The sequence below is a fragment of the Hemibagrus wyckioides genome, linkage group LG20, assembly GCF_019097595.1.
Source record: "Hemibagrus wyckioides isolate EC202008001 linkage group LG20, SWU_Hwy_1.0, whole genome shotgun sequence".
Taxonomy (NCBI): domain Eukaryota; kingdom Metazoa; phylum Chordata; class Actinopteri; order Siluriformes; family Bagridae; genus Hemibagrus; species Hemibagrus wyckioides.
In genome coordinates this window covers 7,026,776-7,042,734 of record NC_080729.1, presented here as the reverse complement: position 1 = coordinate 7,042,734, position 15,959 = coordinate 7,026,776, and the positions used below count along the sequence as shown (strand labels likewise).

At 41.8% G+C, this 15,959-nt stretch overlaps 1 protein-coding gene across 1 annotated transcript; it reads right to left on the bottom strand.

Moving 5' to 3' along the window:
* Nucleotides 1–8,717: 8,717 nt before the first annotated feature.
* Nucleotides 8,718–10,180, bottom strand: si:ch1073-83n3.2 (uncharacterized). Its single transcript, XM_058417894.1, has 2 exons — nt 10,021–10,180; nt 8,718–9,770 (listed from the first exon to the last, which is right to left on the bottom strand). Exons 1-2 carry the CDS (start codon nt 10,175–10,177, stop codon nt 9,418–9,420), a joined length of 510 nt encoding a protein of 169 aa, XP_058273877.1. The 5' UTR covers nt 10,178–10,180; the 3' UTR covers nt 8,718–9,417.
* Nucleotides 10,181–15,959: the final 5,779 nt, after the last annotated feature.

The following is a 15,959-nucleotide window of genomic DNA, read 5'->3' as shown; positions in this document are numbered from 1 at the left end:
GGCTGCAACCTCATGCAGGAGGGGGATTAGCAACAGGCTAACTCAGTGTAAAACTAGCTAAGGTGTGGCTGCAACCTCATGCAGGAGGGGGATTAGCAACAGGCTAACTCAGTGTAAAACTAGCTAAAGTGTGGCTGCAGCCTCATGCAGGAGGGGGATTAGCAACAGGCTAACTCAGTGTAAAACAGGCTAAAGTGTGGCTGCAGCCTCATGTTGGAGGGGGATGGGTAACAGGCTAACTCAGTGTAAAACTAGCTAAAGTGTGGCTGCAGCCTCATGTTGGAGGGGAATGGGTAACAGGCTAACTCAGTGTAAAACAGGCTAAAGTGTGGCTGCAGCCTCATGCAGGAGGGGGATTAGCAACAGGCTAACTCAGTGTAAAACTAGCTAAAGTGTGACTGCAGCCTCATGCAGGAGGGGGATTAGCAACAGGCTAACTCAGTGTAAAACTAGCTAAAGTGTGGCTGCAACCTCATGCAGGAGGGGGATTAGCAACAGGCTAACTCAGTGTAAAACTAGCTAAAGTGTGGCTGCAGCCTCATGCAGGAGGGAGATTAGCAACAGGCTAACTCAGTGTAAAACTAGCTAAGGTGTGGCTGCAACCTCATGCAGGAGGGGGATTAGCAACAGGCTAACTCAGTGTAAAACTAGCTAAAGTGTGGCTGCAGCCTCATGCAGGAGGGGGATTAGCAACAGGCTAACTCAGTGTAAAACTAGCTAAAGTGTGACTGCAGCCTCATGTTGGAGGGGGATGGGTAACAGGCTAACTCAGTGTAAAACTAGCTAAAGTGTGACTGCAGCCTCATGTTGGAGGGGGATTAGCAACAGGCTAACTCAGTGTAAAACTACCTAAGGTGTGGCTGCAGCCTCATGTTGGAGGGGGATGGGTAACAGGCTAACTCAGTGTAAAACTAGCTAAAGTGTGACTGCAGTCTCATGCAGGAGGGGGATTAGCAACAGGCTAACTCAGTGTAAAACTAGCTAAGGTGTGACTGCAGCCTCATGCAGGAGGGGGATGGGTAACAGGCTAACTCAGTGTAAAACTAGCTAAAGTGTGACTGCAGCCTCATGCAGGAGGGAGATGGGTAAAAGGCTAACTCAGTGTAAAACTAGCTAAAGTGTGACTGCAGCCTCATGCAGGAGGGGGATTAGCAACAGGCTAACTCAGTGTAAAACTAGCTAATGTGTGGCTGCAGCCTCATGCAGGAGGGGGATTAGCAACAGGCTAACTCAGTGTAAAACTAGCTAAAGTGTGGCTGCAGCCTCATGCAGGAGGGGGATGGGTAACAGGCTAACTCAGTGTAAAACTAGCTAAAGTGTGGCTGCAGCCTCATGCAGGAGGGGGATGGGTAACAGGCTAACTCAGTGTAAAACTAGCTAAAGTGTGACTGCAGCCTCATGCAGGAGGGAGATGGGTAACAGGCTAACTCAGTGTAAAACTAGCTAAAGTGTGGCTGCAGCCTCATGCAGGAGGGGGATTAGCAACAGGCTAACTCAGTGTAAAACTACCTAAGGTGTGGCTGCAGCCTCATGCAGGAGGGAGATGGGTAACAGGCTAACTCAGTGTAAAACTAGCTAAAGTGTGACTGCAGCCTCATGCAGGAGGGAGATGGGTAACAGGCTAACTCAGTGTAAAACTAGCTAAAGTGTGACTGCAGCCTCATGCAGGAGGGGGATGGGTAACAGGCTAACTCGGTGTAAAACTAGCTAAAGTGTGGCTGCAGCCTCATGCAGGAGGGAGATGGGTAACAGGCTAACCCAGTGTAAAACTAGCTAAAGTGTGGCTGCAGCCTCATGCAGGAGGGAGATGGGTAACAGGCTAACTCAGTGTAAAACTAGCTAATGTGTGGCTGCAGCCTCATGCAGGAGGGGGATGGGTAACAGGCTAACTCAGTGTAAAACTAGCTAAAGTGTGGCTGCAACCTCATGCAGGAGGGGGATTAGCAACAGGCTAACTCAGTGTAAAACTAGCTAAAGTGTGGCTGCAGCCTCATGTTGGAGGGGGATTAGCAACAGGCTAACTCAGTGTAAAACTAGCTAAAGTGTGGCTGCAGCCTCATGCAGGAGGGGGATTAGCAACAGGCTAACTCAGTGTAAAACAGGCTAATGTGTGGCTGCAGCCTCATGTTGGAGGGGGATTAGCAACAGGCTAACTCAGTGTAAAACTATCTAAAGTGTGGCTGCAGCCTCATGCAGGAGGGGGATTAGCAACAGGCTAACTCAGTGTAAAACTAGCTAAAGTGTGGCTGCAGCCTCATGCAGGAGGGGAATGGGTAACAGGCTAACTCATTGTAAAACTAGCTAAAGTGTGGCTGCAGCCTCATGCAGGAGGGAGATGGGCAACAGGCTAACTCAGTGTAAAACTAGCTAAAGTGTGACTGCAGCCTCATGCAGGAGGGAGATGGGTAACAGGCTAACTCAGTGTAAAACTAGCTAAAGTGTGGCTGCAGCCTCATGCAGGAGGGGGATTAGCAACAGGCTAACTCAGTGTAAAACTAGCTAAAGTGTGGCTGCAGCCTCATGTTGGAGGGGGATTAGCAACAGGCTAACTCAGTGTAAAACTAGCTAAAGTGTGACTGCAGCCTCATGTTGGAGGGGGATTAGCAACAGGCTAACTCAGTGTAAAACTAGCTAAAGTGTGGCTGCAGCCTCATGCAGGAGGGGGATTAGCAACAGGCTAACTCAGTGTAAAACTAGCTAAAGTGTGACTGCAGCCTCATGCAGGAGGGGGATTAGCAACAGGCTAACTCAGTGTAAAACTAGCTAAAGTGTGGCTGCAGCCTCATGCAGGAGGGGGATTAGCAACAGGCTAACTCAGTGTAAAACTAGCTAAAGTGTGACTGCAGCCTCATGTGGGAGGGGGATTAGCAACAGGCTAACTCAGTGTAAAACTAGCTAAAGTGTGGCTGCAGCCTCATGCGGGAGGGGGATTAGCAACAGGCTAACTCAGTGTAAAACTAGCTAAAGTGTGGCTGCAGCCTCATGCAGGAGGGGGATTAGCAACAGGCTAACTCAGTGTAAAACTAGCTAAAGTGTGGCTGCAGCCTCATGCAGGAGGGGGATTAGCAACAGGCTAACTCAGTGTAAAACTAGCTAAAGTGTGGCTGCAACCTCATGCAGGAGGGGGATGCGTAACAGGCTAACTCAGTATAAAACTAGCTAACGTGTGGCTGCAGCCTCATGCAGGAGGGAGATGCGTAACAGGCTAACTCAGTATAAAACTAGCTAAAGTGTGGCTGCAGCCTCATGCAGGAGGGAGATGCGTAACAGGCTAACTCAGTATAAAACTAGCTAAAGTGTGGCTGCAGCCTCATGCAGGAGGGAGATGCGTAACAGGCTAACTCAGTATAAAACTAGCTAAAGTGTGGCTGCAGCCTCATGCAGGAGGGAGATGCGTAACAGGCTAACTCAGTATAAAACTAGCTAAAGTGTGGCTGCAGCCTCATGCAGGAGGGAGATGCGTAACAGGCTAACTCAGTATAAAACTAGCTAAAGTGTGGCTGCAGCCTCATGCAGGAGGGGGATTAGCAACAGGCTAACTCAGTGTAAAACTAGCTAAAGTGTGGCTGCAGCCTCATGTTGGAGGGGGATTAGCAACAGGCTAACTCAGTGTAAAACTAGCTAAAGTGTGGCTGCAGCCTCATGCAGGAGGGGGATTAGCAACAGGCTAACTCAGTATAAAACTAGCTAAAGTGTGGCTGCAGCCTCATGCAGGAGGGAGATGCGTAACAGGCTAACTCAGTATAAAACTAGCTAAAGTGTGGCTGCAGCCTCATGCAGGAGGGAGATGCGTAACAGGCTAACTCAGTATAAAACTAGCTAAAGTGTGGCTGCAGCCTCATGCAGGAGGGGGATTAGCAACAGGCTAACTCAGTGTCAAACTAGCTAAAGTGTGGCTGCAGCCTCATGTTGGAGGGGGATTAGCAACAGGCTAACTCACTGTAAAACTAGCTAAAGTGTGGCTGCAGCCTCATGCAGGAGGGAGATGCGTAACAGGCTAACTCAGTGTAAAACTAGCTAAAGTGTGGCTGCAACCTCATGCAGGAGGGGGATTAGCAACAGGCTAACTCAGTGTCAAACTAGCTAAAGTGTGGCTGCAGCCTCATGTTGGAGGGGGATTAGCAACAGGCTAACTCAGTGTAAAACTAGCTAAAGTGTGGCTGCAGCCTCATGCAGGAGGGGGATTAGCAACAGGCTAACTCAGTATAAAACTAGCTAAAGTGTGGCTGCAGCCTCATGCAGGAGGGAGATGCGTAACAGACTAACTCAGTGTAAAACTAGCTAAAGTGTGGCTGCAGCCTCATGCAGGAGGGGGATTAGCAACAGGCTAACTCAGTGTAAAACTAGCTAAAGTGTGGCTGCAGCCTCATGTTGGAGGGGGATTAGCAACAGGCTAACTCAGTGTAAAACTAGCTAAAGTGTGACTGCAGCCTCATGTTGGAGGGGGATTAGCAACAGGCTAACTCAGTGTAAAACTAGCTAAAGTGTGGCTGCAGCCTCATGCAGGAGGGGGATTAGCAACAGGCTAACTCAGTGTAAAACTAGCTAAAGTGTGACTGCAGCCTCATGCAGGAGGGGGATTAGCAACAGGCTAACTCAGTGTAAAACTAGCTAAAGTGTGGCTGCAGCCTCATGCAGGAGGGGGATTAGCAACAGGCTAACTCAGTGTAAAACTAGCTAAAGTGTGACTGCAGCCTCATGTGGGAGGGGGATTAGCAACAGGCTAACTCAGTGTAAAACTAGCTAAAGTGTGGCTGCAGCCTCATGCAGGAGGGGGATTAGCAACAGGCTAACTCAGTGTAAAACTAGCTAAAGTGTGGCTGCAGCCTCATGCAGGAGGGGGATTAGCAACAGGCTAACTCAGTGTAAAACTAGCTAAAGTGTGGCTGCAGCCTCATGCAGGAGGGGGATTAGCAACAGGCTAACTCAGTGTAAAACTAGCTAAAGTGTGGCTGCAACCTCATGCAGGAGGGGGATTCGCAACAGGCTAATTCAGTATAAAACTAGCTAAAGTGTGGCTGCAGCCTCATGCAGGAGGGAGATGCGTAACAGGCTAACTCAGTATAAAACTAGCTTAAGTGTGGCTGCAGCCTCATGCAGGAGGGAGATGCGTAACAGGCTAACTCAGTATAAAACTAGCTAAAGTGTGGCTGCAGCCTCATGCAGGAGGGAGATGCGTAACAGGCTAACTCAGTATAAAACTAGCTAAAGTGTGGCTGCAGCCTCATGCAGGAGGGAGATGCGTAACAGGCTAACTCAGTATAAAACTAGCTAAAGTGTGGCTGCAGCCTCATGCAGGAGGGAGATGCGTAACAGGCTAACTCAGTATAAAACTAGCTAAAGTGTGGCTGCAGCCTCATGCAGGAGGGGGATTAGCAACAGGCTAACTCAGTGTAAAACTAGCTAAAGTGTGGCTGCAGCCTCATGTTGGAGGGGGATTAGCAACAGGCTAACTCACTGTAAAACTAGCTAAAGTGTGGCTGCAGCCTCATGCAGGAGGGGGATTAGCAACAGGCTAACTCAGTATAAAACTAGCTAAAGTGTGGCTGCAGCCTCATGCAGGAGGGAGATGCGTAACAGGCTAACTCAGTATAAAACTAGCTAAAGTGTGGCTGCAGCCTCATGCAGGAGGGGGATTAGCAACAGGCTAACTCAGTATAAAACTAGCTAAAGTGTGGCTGCAGCCTCATGCAGGAGGGGGATTAGCAACAGGCTAACTCAGTGTCAAACTAGCTAAAGTGTGGCTGCAGCCTCATGTTGGAGGGGGATTAGCAACAGGCTAACTCACTGTAAAACTAGCTAAAGTGTGGCTGCAGCCTCATGCAGGAGGGAGATGCGTAACAGGCTAACTCAGTGTAAAACTAGCTAAAGTGTGGCTGCAACCTCATGCAGGAGGGGGATTAGCAACAGGCTAACTCAGTGTCAAACTAGCTAAAGTGTGGCTGCAGCCTCATGTTGGAGGGGGATTAGCAACAGGCTAACTCAGTGTAAAACTAGCTAAAGTGTGGCTGCAGCCTCATGCAGGAGGGGGATTAGCAACAGGCTAACTCAGTGTAAAACTAGCTAAAGTGTGACTGCAGCCTCATGCAGGAGGGGGATTAGCAACAGACTAACTCAGTGTAAAACTAGCTAAAGTGTGACTGCAGCCTCATGTTGGAGGGGGATTAGCAACAGGCTAACTCAGTGTAAAACTAGCTAAAGTGTGACTGCAGCCTCATGTTGGAGGGGGATTAGCAACAGGCTAACTCAGTGTAAAACTAGCTAAAGTGTGACTGCAGCCTCATGTTGGAGGGGGATTAGCAACAGGCTAACTCAGTGTAAAACTAGCTAAAGTGTGACTGCAGCCTCATGTTGGAGGGGGATTAGCAACAGGCTAACTCAGTGTAAAACTAGCTAAAGTGTGACTGCAGCCTCATGTTGGAGGGGGATTAGCAACAGGCTAACTCAGTGTAAAACTAGCTAAAGTGTGACTGCAGCCTCATGTTGGAGGGGGATTAGCAACAGGCCTGCTCAGTGTAAAGAAGGATTAATGCCTGATTAATGTTCAGATTTGCAAGCATCTCTCTTTGTTTTTCTTAATTTATGTATTTATTTCAATTAACGTGACCTTTGAGATAAGAGAAAAGCAGTGGTAAGGTAACTGTCATGAAAAAACATCAATAAACGGCTGTCTATGGTGATGATACACACTTTGGGCAAACACATCCATTAGAAGTACCTTTTGGGGACTAGGATACACACTTTGTGTAAATAAATCTGATATAAGTACCTTTTGGGGACAAGTGTGTATCTTACAGGAAGTGCAGTTCTCCTAGAGGGCGCTATTTTTTACACAAATTTCGGGTCCGGGATACACACTTTGGGTACACAAATCAGGTAAAACTGACTTTTTGGGACGTGCATGATTTTAAGCTCAGACACCATTTTAGAGCATGCCAAACATGAATATATAGTCAAACAAATGGGGACCGAAAAAAAGTCGCCATTTGTCAAGGTGGTCCTCATTCTACCAGTGTGTACTCTGGTGAAAGTCCCCAAAAGTGAGATAAGTAAGTGCACACACACACACACACACACAGGGATTTAGGAAAACAGGTCATAGCGTCACACAGGGACATTAGGATAAGATAATGAGCACAAAAATAGAGCAGAAAAATCCAGAAGATGATTCTGAATCTGTGCATACTGTAAGAGAATAAAAATGTGCAGCTGAAACCAAAAACGCACAGGACGACTCAACTGAACTGTAGGATTTTAACCTTTTAATTAAACCAGCTATAAATCACACAATAAATTCACACAAAAAAATCATTATTCTCACACTAAAACTTTATTTTATACTATAATTTATTTTGCTCTACAGTATGTAGAATGAAGGAATAGTTCTCAAAGGATACAAGCAAGGACCTTAGTACCAAAACAAACCAACAAAGAAAGAAAGAAGCAAATTATACAACACTGTATTTACCACAGTAATCACCCCGAATTTCCACAAATATATTTACATTCAACTCAGCACACATTATTACAACAGCAATCAGTTTTGTAGGGTGAGGGTTACCATGTTCTCCCACAAAACATCATAAAGGTGAGTGCACCTTTTCAAACTGCTGCTTAGGTAGCATGACAGAGCAGATTAGTACCTTATTCTGTATCCCTCAGCACATTATAACCTCTCCATTGCCTTGAATTATGCAGGGATTAGTATCACTTTAGTTTCACTTGGATATTGGCAGCGTGGAATACACTGATAAATCTCTAATCTACCAAAGAGGAAAGAAAAAATGGGTATAGTTATAACAGACACAAACGTGTCTTTTATAAAATTCATCTAAATGTCTTGATTCCTACATTCCCAGAAAAAAAAACAGTACAAAACAGTGCCATCGGTTGCATTTTATATACGCCAGGACATTAACGCCAGCAACTAGGAAAGTGAACATCTTTATTTAATTTAAGAATTTAAGATACAAATGGAAGGAGAAAAAGAAGTTTTATTAAGAGATCCATTTCGACACCTAAAGGAAAACATTTATCTGTGATATTTTTTGTATTTTTCATCATGCCTTGCCTAGGTGTTCATTTATGCTGTGACCAAACTTTGAACTGCCTGCAGCACCAGTTGGTCCCTTGGTACCAGTTTTTTTGTTTTTTGGGAAAGTTTTTTTTTTATTTTACATTTAGTTTCAAGATGAGATTGAGATGCAAATGCTATAAGGCTGCAATGTAAAAGTGGTTACATTTATATTTCTGACATTTATCAGGCAACCTTATCCAGAGAGACTTACATTTTATCTCGTTTTTCTTTTTACAACGGAGCAATTCAAGGTTAAGGGTCTTGCTCAGGGGCCCAGCAGTGGACCTGTAGTCCAACAGCATAACCATTTAGCTACCACACCCCAGTTTGTTCTCTATGGGATGTGCTCAGAGCTGGTGAAGTCCAAAGGTTCTATAAATGGAGAAATATGCATATTCAGAGTCAGGTTACTCATGTACTTGATTCAGTTTTTTGAGTCTTCTGAGTTTTAAATTACTTTAGAATTTAAATTACTTTAAAGCACTCCGGGATCGAAAATGCTGACTAATAAAGAAATTAACGTTTTATGTAATTTATGCATATTATGCTCTGAAAGTTAATTATGTGATTAATAAAACTGTGAGACATGAGATCCAGATCATGGAATTATAACGTGTGTGCATAAGCAAGATAAGCTATTTTATTATGGATTTACTTATGGATTCTTAAACTGATAACTAATGCCAGTGGTTTTCTGGCTAACTCATTGTGCTTTCCTGTACAGCAGCCATGCTGAATCTGCCCAATCTTATATCTCACATTGTCACATGTTTTCAGCTTACATTTATATAATTCATCATATTATCATTATCTTTAAAAATCCTGGCCTTGAGATAAGCAATGTCACAGAAACAGGGAAGACATCTCCTCCATTGTCCCTCAAAACCTTTCATGGATAATACTGTTAAAAAAATAACCACATATTTAGGTATTTCATAGTATTTAATTGTCATCCTAAAATATGAATCCATCAAAATTACATGTAGTAGTGCTGGGCTTGATGCTGATTCCCACTCAAGCTGATATCACACCAGAAAAATGCAACATGTGACAATTGGCTTAACTCCACCCCACATGTGTAACTCAACCCTGTGTGTATAGGCTTCATGTAACATCTGAATAGATCTTAAGTCTTTTTAAGATTTTAAGGTCTAACTATGATATTATGAGCTTATTTCTGATATTAAACTCATCTCTGGATCTGGCCTTAGGTGAACACCATGTTTCAGATACAAGAAGTTTTAATCTATAGCATACAAACCAATTGCTGTTGTCTATTTAAGAACCGTGCAAAACCACAAACACTAGAAAATACATAGTGGTATTGTAGAGCTAGGCCATCAGAAAGTGAACCCTCCACAGTCGAAAGCATCGAAATCAGAGTCGCCCTCAAAGTCGAAGCTGTTGAAATGAGGCGAGTCGACCGCCTCGGCACAGGTGTGGTGGTAGGACGTATCTCCTCCAAGCTCTGAGAAACCCATTGCGTGGGTGATTTCTGGTGCTTGAGCAGCCACACTTGAGGAGCCTGTACAGGAGCTTAGATAACCCAATGCTGACGAGGCAGCAGCTCCGCCCATCAGTAAACAGACCGCTCTTACAGCACGCGCATCACTGCTGTTACCATGGCGCAGGCAGTCGTTGGAGTGTTGAGGCAGGGACTTGAGGCTGTGGTTTTGGCGTTGGCTAATGCTGCCTAAAAGATACATGAGAAATGCTTTAATGATGCAAAATATACGGCTGATGAAATATTGTGAAATTTTATTATTGGCACCCTTAAAACAGTAGACAAAAAGTATTGTCTATTTTTATGTGGAACAATTATTCTACATTTACCCTAATATAATATTTCAAACGAACACAAATAACTATCTTTATTTGCTTTTTTATATATAATGTTTTTGAATATTATGATACATTAAGCTCCAACACACCCTGAAACCCACCTCTGCTTCTGAAGGAGCTCTCTCTGGATTGGGTACGTGGAGAATTGATGGGTTTATCGCTGAAACTGGGGGACTGGGGCTCTTTCTCAGTAGGGGTGTCTGGAAGAGAACCTCTGTCTGTGATACAGGGGGCTATGCTTTGCTGCCGCTTCAGCATCAATGAAGATGATGCGCCCTAAAACAAAACAGGTACTGAATATGCCTTTTATATGCCTTATTAACCCAAATACTGAATTTTACCTACATGCATTTCTATTTCTAAGGTATGTGTGATTATTCCATCTCCTGGTACAGCTATAATCCACTCCGTAATCCCCATTTTTGCTGCAGTATATCATACAACAAAAATATTCCTGTTGATCATGAAAACACTGTCTGCACATGTACTTTTTCATCATGACCTATTGTAGGTTTGAAGAAATTGCTAAGGTTAGGTCAGACGAGCTACTGTTGCTCAGATTGCTGAAGAAGTTAATGCTGGTTCTGATAGAAAGGTGTCAGAATACACAGTGCATGATGGGTCAGGGCTGTTTTGGCAGCAAAAGGGGGACCAACACAATATTAGGGAGGTGGTCATAATGTTATGCTTGGTGGGTGTATATAGCCCATCGTTTATAAGCTTTAATTACTGATTACCATGTACATTTATTTTTTAATTCCTATATTTGACTCTTATTTTCATTAGACTGTACTGTGATTGACTGCAACTTTACAATTTCCCTGAGGGGATCAATAAAGTATTCTGATTCTGATTCTACTTAATTAATCTGATAAAAGTTTCTACTTAATTAAGCCGATATTACTGTTTCACTGACACACACCGACCTTTTTGTCTATTGTATAGGTGTGTAGTTGTAGATTGTGTTTAGCCCAGCAGTGACACTGTGGTGTTTGAGCACCATAATAACACGTTACATGATTCACTAGTACTAATCCAATGTTGATTTCCAACAATATTTGTGGTAAACAGGTAAACTTTAAAGTTAGAGATAAAGTTAAAGATGGGCCACCACTAACTATACCTAAAAAGAGGCTTTTTCTGCTTAAATGGACTGTAAACATATGTACAAGTTCAGTTTATTTAATAAAATGATCACTGAGGATCTGCTTCTTTTCCCTTCAGGGGTCACCACAGCGAATCATCTCTCTCCACCGATCCCTATCTTCTGCATCCTCAACACTTGCACCCACTAGCGTCATATCCTCATTTATTACATCCATATACCTCCTCTTTGGCCTTCCTCTTTGCCTCCTGCCTGGCAGCTCCATGTCCAACATTCTCCTACCAATATACTCACTCTCCCTCCTCTGAACATGTCCAAACCATCTTAATCTGGCCTCCCTAACTTCGTCCCCCAAATGTCCAACATGAGCCGTCCCTCTGATGTACTCGTTCCTAATCCTGTCCAACCGTGTCCCTCCCAAAGAGAACCTCAACATCTTCAAAAAATGATCACTGAGGATCACTTTTATAATTTAGGACAGGTAAATGTTGCATTATGAAATGCAGTTCTTTTCACTTGCAGCTTTTATGTTAAATATATCTAATGTTATAGCACTTTTATAATTATTTTAATTGTGATTGTTCAGAAGGTTTCGATTAGCCCTCCTATTATCCTTGGGGTCAATTTGACCCCATTCGATGTTTAATTTCTCTAAAAACATAAACGTTTGACGTTTTTTTTGGTTTCTATTTAATGACTTATCCTAATTTAATGGGGACAACTAGGTAAACATTACTTGATCATGATAATATTTCAGTGTCCTGTACACATTTTGTGGCATCACTTTTCCTTGGCATCAGTTTGACCACAGGCTGTTTTAGCTGTGTAAGACAGATAAAAATACCATCATCTGCTTTGGTCGTTTTGGATAAAACTGAGGTCACTATAACAAACAATTTTATAATCTTTAAGAACATCCCTTTGCTTTAGGGCCCTAACATAATATAAACATACCTGTGGTATTGTGAGAATCATCATTTCTCAGAGACCCGGAGGGAAAAGACATGTTACTATCCTTGCAGAAATGCTAACAGAAATGCTAACCTTCCAAACAAAAAAATCTGTAATTAGGAATAAAATAAAATAAAATCATTAAAACAAAAAAAAAATCTTTGAGGCCAATCAGTGAGATTTTATGGTGATTTGTAAATTTTTCTATAGTCATGCAATAGAAATTCTGGGTGTTTAGAAGAATAGGGTGGTGGGGTGGGTTTTGGGTGTTATGTTTTATTTAAAAAGCTATTTAGGTAGTCAACAAAGAAACATAAATTACCTGGTAAAAATTATATTTTGGACGTGATCCCAAGGGCAAAAGATATTTGTAAATTTGAGGATAACAGGAGGGTTACATATTACTATTATTATTATTATTATTATTATTATTATTATTATTATTATTATTATTATTTTAAATAAAACAGTTCTTACAGTGTGAAACAAATCACAGATTTATATTAAAAGGCTTAATCATTTTGTGACAACTCTTCCACAGGGACTTGCATGCCATGTACTTTCCATTTTACTGTAAAGAGACTTTCCAAGGTGAAGCTCTTTAAATTTTACATTAAAAGATATAAAGGTCAGAAATAAGGTTGTGCTTGGTGGTTTTTCTGTAGCAAGGTGCAGTTGGCATTTAATTCACTCTGAATATTTTCATATTCCTCTGCTTCACAATGAGCATGAAGTAAATTCACATGCTTCGGGATTATGAGTCAAAGGGTTTTAAAAGTATTTAGATTTGTGAATTCAATCCTAATATTGATTCCATGGACTTAATTCACATAATGATAAAGCTGAGGCAGTAAAAAGTTTTAATTTTGTGATTAATAATTCAATTGAAGACTCACCTCTTTCACCTTCTTTATTAACTTCAGCCACTGACTGTGGGATAAAATCAAGAAATTATCAGTCAAACAAAGCAATTTACTTCATTTCAGTTTGCAACCCAGTGCCTCGGGTTTAGTGGAATGGAAATTTCTTAGACATTCTGAATCTTTATCATAAGTATATTTCAGAGATGGCCATGTAAAGGAATTTTGCTTCAGGTTATTGAATATTACATATCATCCATTCTCATCTTGGGATTAACGTCCTGGATTCCATCTAATTTCCTGCCTCTGGGTATTATGGGATGTTGGAAATTCATTAAAATAAAACAGTTTAGTAAAATTGAAATGATTTATTTTATAGACTATGTAGGTTTTTTACTTTTGTACACTGAAAGCACAAACATTGATATCCTTATCCATTATTAGTACTGGATAATTATCCAATACCCACATATTAAGCCTTTTTTCTCTAAAATAAATCTATTAATTGATGATATATTCATTATGCAAGGTAAAGTGGTGTTAAATTAATATTAAAGGCAACTTACATTTTATTACAAGGTGTTAAAGACTTAATAAAACTAACAAACAATTAAAAAAAAAACCTCTGATGTGCTCAGACTGACCTGCAGTCATCAGGGTTATCCGAGAGCAGCAGTAAGAACTTATCCTGGGACAGGATGAGGGCAAAACAGCAGTCCCTGCGCCCCCCTGGGGGCAAACGGGGCAGATCCAGGATCTCCTTTCCTTCCACAATGGACTGGCAGTTACTCTGTAGCACCACCATCTGCTCTGGAGAAGAATCAGCATCTTTACACACCATCAGCCTGCCTTCCATAGTCAGCACCACATACTTCTCTTTCCACTGCTTAAACATGAAGCCTCCTGAGAGAGAGAGAGAGAGAGAGAGAGAGAGGAAAGAGAAAAATAGATGTCAGAGCAAAATAAATGGAAAACAAAAATACAGCAGGTTATGCTTTCATATATATATATATCTTAATTTTGTTATATTTTTATTAATAAATAATTATTAATGACATCTTGTTAATTTTATCCATTTAGAGTTATTGCAAAATGCCCGTTTACAAGACTTTTCTCTAATCATTGATGCTCTACCAGCTACAAACATTTACCTATATCTATATCTTTCTTCCTTTAGACTTACAGTTTAGACTTAAATGTTGTAAAGAAACCCACGAAGCCCTCTGTCAGAAAAACTAAAGTTTCAGCTCTGATTATTATAAATTACTAACATTTTTAATTAGTTTACACAGAGTGGAGGTTATAGCACAATCTATGTAAGTTGTTACTATACAAACGAGTGCATTAATATAAACTCTGAAGCCGGACCCCCTACTAGAGTTTCAGTAGCACCGTCTGACAGTCAGCAGTAGAACAAGAATAAAACAATATTGTAGTACAAATTGTGATATTCACTTTTTAAAATGTCAGTACTTCGGAAATAAACACCTATGAAGCAACAGCTAGCCATGACAGGAAGCGTCATTTAGCATCAATTATTTAATGAGATAGTCTGCCAGGTTAGTCAGCTTGCTCTCTAGCCATCTTCTAGCTGAACCACTTTTTTCAACGACATAGATTAAGAGCACATGTTGATAACTCAGAGTCTGCTCTGTTTTTGAGGGATTATTGTGGTCCCAGCTAGGATTAGAGGCAGCCGATGGGTCTCTGTGACCCAAAATTGTGTATGACTCAGAAGTACAAAAGGGTAATTCAGAAATGGAGCACAGATTTGAGTGGGAGAGAGAGAGAGAGAGAGAGAGAGAGAGAAAGCTGCAAGAATTGTGTAAATATGTTGGGATTTATAACCTGGAAAATATAACACTGTACTGAATTCATGATTTCAAGCAATTTGTTAATAAAATGGATGTCAGAGATATAAATATAAGAATATATAAATAGTAGAATCTAAATGCAGGTCAGAGAATCATAGACAATAGTAAATAAAAAAAATCAGTAGTATGCAGTCCAGTATATCCAAATCTTTAAACACGGTAATCTGTGTGGAGAGATCATGGCCATAAATACTTAATAAATCATTGAAAGCAAGATGCAATTGTGATGCAAAAATACACCTTACCATACTTCTTCAGGAAGCCTCGTCGCACTCCAGCTGTGCTCATGTCTACAACCAGATTCCAGATACAAAACAAAAAGCCGCAGGTTCAGGATGTCGTCTCACTTCTTTGTATTAGAGAGAGAGAGAGAGAGAGAGAGAGAGAGACAGAGAGAGAGACAGAGGGAGAGAGAGAGAGGGAGAAATAATCCCCACACATCAGACATTAAGGGCAAATCCAGAAATCAGTGGGCTATGCATGAGGCATGATGGGATTGTTGCCCTTGCTTCTGAGGGCAGGGAAATGCTCCATTATATAGTCAGTCCTCTCCTCTAACCCCAGTAATTTTAAGTGAATTTGATCAAAACAGCCAGGGATGTGTTGACAAAGTCAAGTGTCCAACATACATTATGAAATACAATTTAACATCTCACCATACACTATTAACTATTGACCATACACTGCATGGCACCTTTACCCCAAAATCATAATGTGTGCATCCTCTGTGAAAATGATTAAATTTGATAGTTCAATGCTCGGGATTGTTATTCTGCTGCTGCCCTGAATGGGATCCGGCTCTGCTAATCCGGACCTGCAAGGGCATACCTTATCCATTCCTCCATAATATTGATTGTTTCATTGTCACATGTCACACAGAGAGTGGCTTGAAGAGAAGGATTACTGCTCAATCAGTCAGTCTCCCAGTAGCATGTGCTCAATGCTGTTACATAACCTCAATGTAATAAATCTGTATGTCCACCAACAACTGGTGAATTGTTCTGGAACACACACACACACGAATTTAGTGTGTAAGAATAATGCATATTTTGTTTATTCTTTAATCCGCAACCATCTGTCTATCCATCCATCCTTCCATCCATCCATCCATCCATCTATTCATCCATCCATCCATCCACTAAATGTCCATACAACCATTTGTATGTGCATTCATTTGTTCATCCATCCATCCATCCATCCATCTGTCCATCCCTCTATCTACCCATAAACATAATTGTCAGAGACTGCAG